This window comes from Gymnoscopelus braueri, assembly GCF_963280865.1.
Source record: "Gymnoscopelus braueri genome assembly, chromosome: 21".
In the NCBI taxonomy this organism is placed as follows: Eukaryota; Metazoa; Chordata; class Actinopteri; order Myctophiformes; family Myctophidae; genus Gymnoscopelus; species Gymnoscopelus braueri.
The window spans coordinates 21,085,741-21,098,716 of record NC_137623.1 but is presented as its reverse complement, the minus strand read 5'-3'; the positions used below and the strand labels follow the sequence as shown (position 1 = coordinate 21,098,716).

At 40.2% G+C, this 12,976-nt stretch overlaps 1 protein-coding gene across 1 annotated transcript in view; it reads right to left on the bottom strand.

The window, feature by feature from the left end:
* plxdc2b (plexin domain containing 2b) overlaps positions 1–12,976 on the bottom strand; it is a 130,754-nt gene that overhangs the window by 7,527 nt on the left and 110,251 nt on the right. The window contains exons 10-11 of the mRNA XM_080418021.1: positions 8,744–8,804; positions 8,155–8,308 (exon numbers count right to left, since the gene is read on the bottom strand). Coding sequence (XP_080274147.1) covers positions 8,155–8,308; positions 8,744–8,804 — 215 coding nt within the window. The remainder of the gene's footprint in view (positions 1–8,154; positions 8,309–8,743; positions 8,805–12,976) is intronic.

The window sequence follows — 12,976 nt, the reverse complement described above, 5'->3', positions numbered from 1 at the left end:
AAGATCAGTCTGGGGTTAACTTTAGCTATGAAATATGTAAATGCAGCATGACCCACTTACCTATTACTCCAAGGAGTAATAGGTATTTAAACACACCATATAAGATTCACATTATGCAAATTTGCCACAAATATAATTAGCGGTAGATCTACTGTAATTACAAAAGCTAGTCTCCCCGTTTACAAGAGCAAAGGTATCCACATTTTGATTTCTAAAATAAAACACTACATGCGATATGGTAAGATAATTTTATTTGTGTAGGTTCATAGTCTTTGACCAAGTATAGATTATTTCATAATTTTACTCTCACAACCAATAAAGGGTGAATGTTTAAACGTAATTTGTGAGAATGTGTTTTATATTGTTTGTAACATTAACTTTCAATGACGTCTACATCTACTACAATCTCCATAATCCTTGCAATGTTCGGCCGCAGTGCAAGTTGTCATTTAAATCTACAAGATTCAACCTTCAAGCAGTATGTCATATTATTATTCATGAAGGAGCAGCTACGGTTGACTCGTGACAGTTCCTTAACATCTTTGGTGTCTTTCCTCGTGTAAGTGTGCTCCACCATTCTTTTAATTTTTGTGAATGTGGAATCTCTTTCTATCACCTTCACATCACACATCCTCTCAGCAATGAAGCCAATGCTAGCAGTGGCGGCCTTTCCTATGTTTCACCCGTTTCAATTGAAACGGGTGAAACATAGGAAATATTTTTTAAATATTTTTTGACTCGCATCCCAGTCCGGGGCCCGCCTCTGGCTGGCCAACGTCCAAGAATTTCATGCAAGAAGAGGATGTAGATCTGATTGAATCAGGGCTCAGCTCAAGTGAATCATGTGAGTGAGTTGTTTTAGCTGTCTGTGGTGGAAGTGCAGATAGCCTAATTAATTTAGTTAGAAAATGCATCATTATGGATTGTGGAAGCAAACCAACTTCAGTGCACAAATTGTTTTTTAATAAAATAAAATAAAATATATATATATGGGGCCCCCATATGAGCTCTTGAAACGGGCCCCCAGATCATTAAGGCCGCCCCTGAATGCTAGAAGGTGGTCTTGACATGTACGATGAAAATTGGAGTTCTTTCTAAACGCAAATCGAATCGAATTAACCACTTGAACCCCAGCATCCATATTCTAGGGGGAACATTAGCCAAAAATATTGCTAGTAGATCTGCTATTTTTGGCAAAGAGATTTGGTGTAGACAGAAAAACAACTCTCAAGTTCACCAAGACTAGAGGGTTTAAGTGAAACTGATCTCTGCTCGTCAAATTTCAGACCACTTAAATAAATAATAATAAATACCTGAAACCATATAAAATCTGTGGTAGAGTCCATAGTCAAAACCTTTTCCCCCGGAATCACAACGCAAGGACCTTAGAAATTATAATGTGACTGCCAAGGTCTATATACTGTAGGCTATATACATCTGATCTCTATCAGTCAGAGCCAAACATTATACTGTATATGAACGAATATATTGTAGCAGGCGGGCAGAAACCTCTTATCTCCATATTCAAACTTTTTGTTTTTGTAAATGAATACTACAGCGTCACACAAAAGTATCAAAAGTAGCAGATCCGTCTCCTGAGTGTGATAGATGTCAACAATCTCCAGCAGACCTCATCCATATGTTCTGGCTTTGCCCATCTATACACAAATATTGGACAGAGGTCTTTCAGTCCATATCAGGGATAGTGGGGAGATCGGTGGAGCCTACTCCTTTCGGCGCGCTGTTTGGGGTTTTCCCCTAAGTGCCCTCGCTTTCTAAAATAGAAAAGGATGTTTTAGCTTTTGTCACTCTATTGGCCAGGAGACTCATTTTAATTCATTGGAAATCACCTACTTCCCCCTCTCACACTCATTGGATAAGAGACATCTTGTATTGTCTAAAACTGGAAAAGATAAGATTCTCATTAAATGGCTCCTCCAGTAAGTTTGGGAAGGTATGGGGTCCATTCTTTCAATTTGTCCGGAATTTGAATCCATCTCTGATCGGGGATACGGATACGTGAGGTCTGGTGGATCATTGATATGATGGGTTTGCTGTGGGGTGTGGTGCTGTATAGTGGATTTTACACGTGACATTGATATGTATTGCTTGACTGTTTGTTCTAGTTTTGTTTTTGTCTTGTTAGTTTTGTGTTGGTTTTTATACTTTTTATATGTATATATTCTTATATTTTTTTTATTTTTTATTTTTATTTTTTATGTTTGTACTTGTCCTTTATGTTTTGGGGTGATAATTCAATATGATTATTGTACTTTTGTATGTTATTGGTTGCACTAAGGAGCTTTTTTTACCTACCTGATTATCTGCATTTAATGCTGAACCCTGCTGTAAAAAACCCAATAAACAAAGTTAAAAAAAAAAAAAAAAAAGTAGCAGATCCGCAAGCTCGAAACGCGGCGCGAAGCAACGCGTTTCGAGCTTGCAGATCTGCTACTTTTGATACTTTTGAACTTGAATCCAGAAAAGTGAACAGTTTTGGACATATGAGGTTTCCACCCGAGAGAGACGATATATATACGGTATATACTGACAGATAGGAGACAGGCAAGTGTGACCTCTAGTCTAGATGATATCATCGGGAGGATAGTGGATCCTATGAGACAGACGGTTGAAGTTCATTGTAATGTCAGCAGCACACACAGACAGGGAGGAGTTTCCATGTCGGATTATCTCACACCCCAGCAATTTGCCTCCCTCTCTGCCTCTACACAATAACAATAATGAAATGTTGAATAGTAGGCCTTTTACTTGTAACAAAGTATTTCTACATTGTGGTATTGATACTTTTGCGTAAAAAAAGAGCGCTTCTTCCAAAAACTGGTCCTGCCCTTTGACCCATACAGCTGAAGAGACAGGGTCGCAGAGGAAACGGATCCGCCATGCGTGTGAGCTAGCTACACAGCGACCTCCTGAACTCTGTCATACTCTCTCACTCTCCCTGTCTCACACACACACACACACACACACACACACACACACACACACACACACACACACACACACACACACACACACACACACACACACACACACACACACACACACACACACACACACACACACACACACACACACACACACACACACACACGAACAAATATACATACATGCACACACAAACAAACATCTTCCTTGATGTCGCCTCACCCGTGCAGCATACTGTACATGGTCTAGCTGACCTATATGTGAAGGGCCGGCATGTTTTTACTGCACTGCAGCTGGTCAACTTTCACAACTCCCTCAACTCATAACATCCGTCCATTTCACAGCACCCCCGTACCCTGCATGCCAATTGGCTCGTATAGGCTATTTGAACTCCATCTCTCTACAAGATGATTACCAGTAATAGGGGGTGCAATGGAGAAATGTGTGCCCTGTATGAAACTGAAATCCTTTTCGGAACATAAAATAACGAGGAGCCTAGGGCCTGACACAAATGCCTCAATTTCTGATAAAGAGAATACTACTGCAGTTGTCTAGCGCAGTGGTTCCCAAACTGGGGGTCCCCGAATGATTATGGGGGTCTCCAGATGATTAGCTTAATGTGCAATATTGTTTTCTCACTCAACAGTAAAACAAACCAACGGCCAAATTGTCAAATATTATGTAAGAAAGAGGCAAACATTGTGAAAATAGCCGATCTACAAGCTCACAACGCCTCGCATCAAAATGTAATGCCTACAATTCCAAGTGTCAGGGTGGGAATAATCAAATATGATTATTTTGGGGTGTCGCAGCCTGAAAAGTTTGGGAACCCTTGGTCATAGTGAGGCGTGAACTGGAATGGACAATGCACCTATCCTGTCAATTTGGACCCTGATCCAAAACCTCTGGGATCTACTTCAATCATCATAGCCTCCAAAACGGCTCCAAAACGCGCTGCTTGCATTGCCTCTAAATACCACTGCCTCTGCAATGGTTGCTGGGTCCTCCAGATGCATTCTGGAACCTATGGTATTCCCAGGTGCCCTTCTTAACCTCTTTGATTTTGAACTGATATTCCTGAGGGGATGCAGTGGAACCATTCATCACCAGGATCCATTTGCTCTAGTGGACAGACTGGACACACATAGTGTTATATCACATAAGTCATGATGAGGGTATGCTTGGCATGATTGGTTGTCCATTAGCTCAAAGCATGCAAGAACGTTCTTGTGCATATCTCAGCCATCCTATGATGCCATTAGTCAATTAACAGCCCCAATAAAACACTCTAGTGTTGATTAAGTTGCCAATATATTATGTTGCTAAACAAACTGATAGCACATATGACCATGATATATAGATGAATACGTTGAAAATGCTGGATTTCTATCACTGACACCGTTTTGCAGATTATGAAGACAAATTAGCCATTTGTTGCAATTAATAGATCCAAAGCTATTAACAGGGAAATGGAATGAACCCAATCAATATAGCCAATTACAAGCTTGAGGCGCAGAGATAAACAAACAAACTACAGAGCACGCTGTAGCCATTTACTTCTTACATCAGCAAAAAAAAGTTAATTATAATCACAATAAATAAAATGATAAGAAAAAGGCCTGTCTGGAACTCACTCTCAGAATTTGCGTCAGATAACTTTGAGATTATGCTAAAGTATGGTTCAAGATAGCCTCCCACTGTGCGGTCAGTAATTCAGTGCTCAGTGCACTATAATATCAGTGGAACTTAACCCCCTGGACTCCTGCATCTGCAATTTCCTGATATGTGACTGAATACAATGTGTTAGGGCGCGCTCCCACCGCACTTTTATTTGACCTCTGGGGTGGAATCTACCAAAGCTTTGTCAATTTCAATGCGTGGATTCATGGTTCATTCTTGCAGATTTTTTCCAAGAATCCATGCATTTGCATTGACAAAGCATTGGCAGATTCCACCCCAGAGGTAAAATAAAAGTGCAGTGGGAGCGCGCCCTTAGGCCGCAAGGGGGACATGGTATTTATTTTAGATTATGAAAGTACAGAATGCAAGCTTTCAAATGATGTGTCATTTATTGAAATCGGAAACTATTTGAAGACGATATGGCCATTTGAAGTTTGTTCAGTCAGAATAGTCCAAGCAGAGAAATCGACTTCTAAAGATATCACACTTTCAAGGCCTGTTAATAAGCGTAATAAAATATCATTTATTCAACGCCTAAACACACCTCTAATCACTCCCCCATTGTCACATTTCAGTCAGCTGTCAACTCTATAGAAACGTGAAGCAACACATAAGTTTCACAAAATACTACTATTCTCAATTGTGGCGTCCTATCGAATAGTACAGTATGTTTCTTCCATCAATGTCATGTCACCCTACCTTGTCAGAATACCTGCATCGTTATACCATCATATGAGAGTGAATACAAAGTGTCACATCACTGACAGTGCGTCGTGACAGTGAGACGTTAGTTATACTGGCAAAGTGCTGCATAAAAACAATGTAGTGAGAAAGATTCACTGGGAAAAGCTCTTGTATGTAGGGGCTGTCACAATTACAAAATGTAAGTTGACGATTAATTGACACACAAATAATTGCGATTGACAATTTAGTTGTGTTTTTGGCATTGAACATTGGAACATTATAAATACAAATGTATACAAAAAATCAGTTTGCCTTTTTAGGCTTTGTAAAAAACAAATGTGCACAGGGCAGATATGACAAATAACTTGAATATACAAACAAATTACTGACAAATTACTGACATATTTAATCACATTTTAATTTAATTATTATTTTTTGGCTTGTTTGACTCAAGTCTTCTTGCCTATAAAAATAATGACCACGCCTCATAATACTTTCATTATGTGGATCATCTGTAATCACTAAAACAAAAATGTAACTCTACTATGACTATTTACTGCAGGAATGTTCTCAGTCCTCCAATGAAGGCCACATCTATGGGATCCCTCCAGGGGAAAAAAAAAGAAACCCTTAAATTTGAAATGAGACTTTAGAAGGGAGTGAGCACAGGTAACAAGGAGAAACAGTCCCCCTCCCTTAAGTACCGATATCTGTTTTAAATCTGACCAATTTCACTGAATCCCATGAATAATTCCAAAGTCACTTTTCATTTGCAAAGACACAGGCCAGGACTCCGCCTATTAAAGATTCAAGAAAAGCGGCTCTTATGTGGACTAACACAGGGGTCTTCAACGTTTTTCAGGCCAAGGACCCCTTAGTTGAGAGAAAGATGAAGCAGGGACCCTCACCACATATTATATCAAATTGTGTTGCAGATTGAACTTTTTCCTAGGTTTCATAGATAGCTTCATAGACTCTATTGACAGCACTGTCAAGCGTTGTGTTGGATTCATGTTGATGTGTATTTTCAGACATTAACCACTTAAAACTGTCAATACTTAATAAACTTGACCTTTCACTCTGTACTTGGTCTGTTCTTCTTTTCCTCTACACCAAACAAACCTCTTTGCCGAAAATAGCCGATCTACAAGCTCTGCGAGGCGTTGTGAGCTTATAGATCTGCTAGTTTAGGCCAAGTTCTCCTCAGAATAGGGATGCTAGGTTCAAGTGGTTAATGCAAAAAAAATGTATCCTATCACACAAAGATTTGGCGGCCCCCCTGTAGTAACTCTGAGGACCCCCTAGGGGTCCAGGACCCCCTGTTGAAGACCCCTGGACTAACACATTGAAAAAACATGATTTTAGAGTTAAACTCTATAAGGTCCAGGGGGGAACTTCCAAAAGAGACATAATTGGGAACTTCTTTGCCGACGAAGCATGTCTGAAGACTGAGTACTTGGCTAACGGTGACAAATCCATCAATAGAAAAGCGGAGTCTGTTTTCTAAAAAGGGGATTCGTAATCGAAGATGGATGGCAAGCTAACAGAGCCGAACAAGACGAACAGGAGTCTGTGTGTAGGTGCATCTATTTAAGACTGGAGAGATCTTTCCAAATTCAATCTGCATTTTTAAGAAGTTGGGGACAAATACAGGAACTGTCGCCTGCCGTGGACAGAGTTTTTTAGCTCAGGGAGGAAGAACTTTCTAGACATTTCTTCTTGCGAGCACAGACTGAGGAGAGCATCGTGTGAACAGTGTGCTAGAGATACACAGCAATCCCAATGAGGCTCAGTTCCAGCAAATGCACTTCATTTAGCTTCCTGTCAGAACAACACGCTCGTCAATACTTCAAAGCGTCGCTCTGGGCTCCAACATGGCATCTGATGTGGCTTGGTTCCAGAATGGATGAGGGGGGGGGGGGTGGCTGGCACTAGGGCTGCAACTATCGATTCTATTCTTATAGCAACTCAATAAATCAGTGCTATTGAACACCCTTTACGTCTGTGTGTGGGTTTTACACAACTTGTACCCCAAAATGCCTCTAACATTCACATTTTTCTGAAATCCCACCAGACTATAACTCCAACACATTCAGGTGTCTGACAATGTATAAAGTCACCATACCAACTTTGATGAGGCAGTATTGTGTTGTTTTAAAAACATGTTTTTTTTTTCTCCATTTCCTGAAAAGTTCTTATTCTGGTTTCTGCCCGACAGAAGAGATAATTAAAAACATATATATATATCAACAGATCGTTTAACCACTTAAGTGTCATCTTATATACTTCGCCTTTGTAGGTGTGCACTTATACTTTGTCACACAACGGTGTCGTGCAAACATAGTGAAAATAGCAGATCGACAAGTGCACACTGTGAGCTTATCGACAACAAGTTCACACTGGGAGCTTGTAAACATGTGAGCTCGTCGATAAGCAAAACGTTTCACCTTTAATGACTTGCCCAAAATAGGGATAACTGTTGCACCCCTAGCTGGCGACCCTCCAAAATAATCATTATTTGAACTGGGGACCCCCCACCCTGACAAGCACTTGGAATGGTAGGCATTACATTACATTTAGTTTGACTCGGTTCCACAGATACATTTGTGAAAATAGCCAATTTTCAAAATGTTTGCCTCGTTATGTAATATTTGACAATATTTCTTAAAGAGTTTAAAAGGGACTTAAAAGTCATTAAATTGTAACTTTTGAAATGGGCAGATACCCTGGATACACCGTTTACTGTTGAGTGAGAAAACAATGTTGCACATTAAGCTAATCATCTGGGGAACCCCCAAAATCATTTGGGGACCCCCCAGATTGAGAACCACTGGTGTACTGTACCTTCGGTAGGGACGCTGGTTGGCGGGCGGGACGAGGATGAGGAGTCTCCAGTAGCGGTGGTGTCTTTGCTCCGGGCCGTTGTCTTGGTCACCATGGTGGTGGTGAAGGGATAGAGCTGTGTGGTGTTGATCTGGTCACACGTCTTGTCCTTGGTCTGCAGGATGATAAACGCTCATTCAGCTTTTCTTATACAGGCAAAGATATTATAATAATGGCTGTATCTATCAGTTTTCTTCTGTCTGTTTCTATAGTATAATAGTATATAGTGTGTGTGTGTGTGTGTGTGTGTGTGTGTGTGTGTGTGTGTGTGTGTGTGTGTGTGTGTGTGTGTGTGTGTGTGTGTGTGTGTGTGTGTGTGTGTGTGTGTGTGTGTTTCGGCATAAGATATGTTGGCTCTCATATATCATTGGAAAGAGTATCCATCAAACTGGCAGTTAAACAAAATGGGAAATATTCACACACACACACACACAAAGTTTTTATGTGGTGTGTCTGAAGTGCTGCTGTCGGCAGGGAACCAATCACAGCTGTTTGTTGCATCGTTATGCTCTCCATCATCATCACCATGAATCATGAGTGTTCTGTTCACCTCATCTGGGCAGCTGCTGTCGACCCAGTCCTGTCGATGACGGTCAAAACCACTGGAGCATCTGAGGACACAAACGGCACATCATCACACAGACGCAAATAGCGCGACGGCCGTCACAATTCTGTCACAATTATACGATAAGAAGCAGCAGGCTGAACAACAATTCAAAATGTATTATTTTTTGAATCGTGCTGTGAAAGTGTGCATTGAAGTTCTACCACCACGTACCACCAGTGTTGCCATGTCTGCTTATTATAAGCAACTTTTTTATATTGGTTGCAGGTTGCGTTTTTTTGGGCTTGTTTCTAAAGTGTAGTTATTTGGGCTTGCTTCCACATTTTTTTTTAAATTATTGTTTATACCATGCATTTGCATGTCAAGGACGCCCAAATGAATGTATTTCTCTGCAGACCGCCCCATCTGAAAAAAAATGTTTCAAATATATTCCAAATATATATTCCAATCTACAAGCTCACAACGCGTTGTGAGCTTGTACCTATGCATATAGGTTTAAAGTGCTCATGTAGCCTCATAGTCGCTTCTTTTGGGATTGTTTTCATTGACCTGGCTGCTTATTTCTCTCACAAAATATGGCAACAGTGCGTACCACCCCCCCCCCCCCACCCCGACAAGCTTGTAAGGCATTATATTTAGTTTGACTCGGTTCCACAGATAAACATAGCCGAACTACAAGCGAGGCGTTGTGAGCTTGTAGATCGGCTATTTTCACAACGTTAGCCTCTTTCTTACGTAATATTTGACAATTTGACCAATTTGGTATTAAAAAGGTCTTAAAAGTCATTAAATTGTAACTTTAGAAATGTGCAGATACCCCGTATACACTTATACTGTATGTTGGTTTGTTTGAGTGAGAAAACAACGCTGCACATTAAAAGCTAATCATCTGGGGAACCCCCGAAAATTATTTGGGGACCCCCCAGTTTGGGAACCATTGCTGTATGGAGCAAGTAGAGTCATAGTCACAGCGTATGGCGCCAGTAGTCACAGTCATATAAGGCCAGTAGAGTCACAGTCACAGTCACTCACCCCCAGCAGGCTGACAATATTGTTAAGGTAATAGCTTTGCATCGAGAAGAATCCATTTTCATCTTTATGCCTCTCTGATCCATTCCATTTAACCTTCTCCCCTATAAAAAAAAAAGTCTGCCTCATCTGTTCAATCAGGCGAGACAGATTCCTCTTGTTAATCTCCCTCTCTTTTTCTCTGCTTCTCCCCAGTGTGGGAAAAAGGTGGGATTGCACAGAGTGAGCCGGGGAGACATCACACTGAGCAGGCCTGGTCCGGTCCGGTCCGATGGGAAGCACTTATTTAGGCTTTCTTCAATAGCGTCCAACTCAGTTAATCAACCTCTAACATACCAAGCCATTGTGCTTTTAATTAGAAATGGGCCACAGTGCCTCATTTGAATATAAATTAATCCATATGGGAGAACGTTTCTATTAGGATTTGTCCCATCCACTGCTGAGTGGATGTATTTCCTTATCGAGGCTCATTCCCAGACATCCTATTTCCAGCTGATGCCTTCTCCATCTCTGAGGAGGTATATATTATACAGTCATATCCTTCACATTGTTTGGATTCCATAGTAGGAGGTGGTTTGCATAATGGTGGAAGCTCACGCTGTGCTATTTGCAGTATATGACCAGTGGTGGAAACTTAAGTACATTTACTCAAGTACTGTACTTAAGTACAACTTTCTTCAGTATTTACAATTTTCGATACTTCTACTTCTACTCCACTACATCGCAGATGCAAATATTGTACTTTTTACTCCCCTACAATTGTTTGACAGCTTTAGTTACTAGTTACTTTGCAGATTTAGATTATCATCACAAAACATACATTAACCACCTCAGCCGTATATATATTTCGGCCATTTGAAAATAGCTGATCTACAAGCTCACAATGCATCGCGATGCGACGCATTTTGAGCTTGTAGATCTGCTATTTTCAAAAGATTTCTATACATTTTAAACTTGTGAAATGGGACATTCTGCACAATGAGTGTACTTTTACTTTTGGTACTTTAAGTATATTTTGATTGCCAATACTTTTGTACTTTTACTCAAGTCAATTTTGACTACCGGACTTTTACTTGTAACAGAGTGTTTCTACATTGCAGTATTGATACTTTTACTTAAGTAATTTTTTTTTGTAATTCTACCGTCACTGAGTACTGTATATGACGCCACAGCAATTACACCATTTCTTGACAGAACTCACAGCGTGGAATGTTAACGAGTTCAGAATGCTGGGGGACCAAAGATTTGTTAAAATCCAATATTCTCCCACTTTGATCTTTGATTGCAAAAAGAAAGCCATTGCATTTGAACAAACTGTGTTTGTGACACCCAGCAGCTGTGTGTTTTTCAGTAAACAAATCCCCCACCAAGCATTTCCTCTCACCAGATCAATGCTCTCTCTAAGCACTATACACTGACAGCTATGCTCGGTCTATAGCAGTGGTTCCCAAACCTTTTTTAGCTCGAGACCCAAAAGAGAAATTTGAAAGTGAAAATAGCCGGATCTACGAGCTCACAACGTTGTGAGCTTGTAGATCGGCTATTTTCACTACTTCTTTAATTCATGGAATTTATTTCTTTGATTAGTTTTTCTTTTATTCATGAAATATATATATATATTTTTTCTAAAATGTATTTTTTGAACTTGGAATAATAAAATAAATAACAATTTTAAAAAATTGTAGTAAACAAAAATGAACTGATATTTACTCCCGACCCACTGTTTGGGAAACAGTGGTCTATAGAGATGTCTGGCACCATGCTTTACTAACCCAGCCCCAGAGTCATTTGCATACTGTACATCACTAGCCACAACCAGTGTTGGCATGTCCGCTTATTATAAGCGAGTTTGGGCTTGTTTTTCTGTAAAGTCGCTTGTAAATATTGGTAGTTGCGGGTTGCGTTTTTTGGGGACTTGTTTCTAAAGTATAGTTGCTTATTTGGGCCTGTTTCCTAATGTTGTTTAAACCAGTGGTTCTCAAACATTTTCATGTCACGGACCCTCGAATGAATATGTATTTGTCCATCTAAAAGTATTTTGTGACCCCTGTACCAGATTTGTGTTGTTAAAATGTTTAAGAAAATATTCAAAATGTTATCACTGTTATCACAAATCTGGCAACTCTGACCACAACCACCTGATTTAGCCTGAAATTTTGCAGGCTAAATCACTGCACCTTCCAAGCTCTCACTTCTTCTTAAGCCTCAGTTATACTTAGCTGTGCATGGGTGTTTGCACACCAAAGATAGCGGATCTACAAGCTCACAACACGTCATGGTGTGATGCATTGTGAGCTTGTAGATCTGCTATTTTTGGTGCATGACACCGGCGCACAATTAAGTCAATTTTAAATCAAGTTGTACACATTTATGCGTTCTTCGAAGTGCATCTACGCGTAGGAAGTTCATTACAGTTGTTCGATGCAAACATGTCGGTATCTTTCATTAACCTCATGGCTCAGCGAGGCTGCCGTTACGCATGTTAATTGCCTCGTTTCTTTCAAAGCAAAGCGACCGAAGGATACAAAGGACAAAGTCAGAGTCAGCCGGGAATCCGGATATGCATACGGTTATATTATCTAATTAGAATGCATCTTAATTAGATCATTGCTGTTATGGCATACACTGTCTCCTCTGCATCAATAGATCCCTGGTAGACAGAAATGCATGTGGGTCTACTGCAATGAGTTGTGGCTGCATTTGTTTGTGTCATTCGTAAGAGTGCAGAATTTCACATAGGGGAGGACACCATCCAACCTCTTAAATCGCAGCTCTCCTCTGGCATGTCACTGCATGTCTCCCAAACAGGCCACCATGGCTTACAGAACAAATATATGAGACTCGTTGCTGTAATAATATTGCTGTAATAATTGATGAATTAGAGGTTTAAATATGTGAGGCTAAACCAAGGGGCCAGCCTGACATATTTACAATGAGGCCAATACGGAAGAGAGACAGTTCATATGAATGGCCTGTATGGCGCTGTTTTACCCCCGCCGGTGTCAGAAATAATTTATCCCATCGCAAGTGGATGGGTTTTTGACAAACTTTAGACTAGATTTTCTTACCTTAATACAAATGGTCATAAATACTATATGCTTCCAGTCGCTAGTTTAAAGTCTCCTTTCAATCGTCATGATATGCGTTTTGGTAAACTATGGTCCCATTTATTTAAAAATGTACGATAAA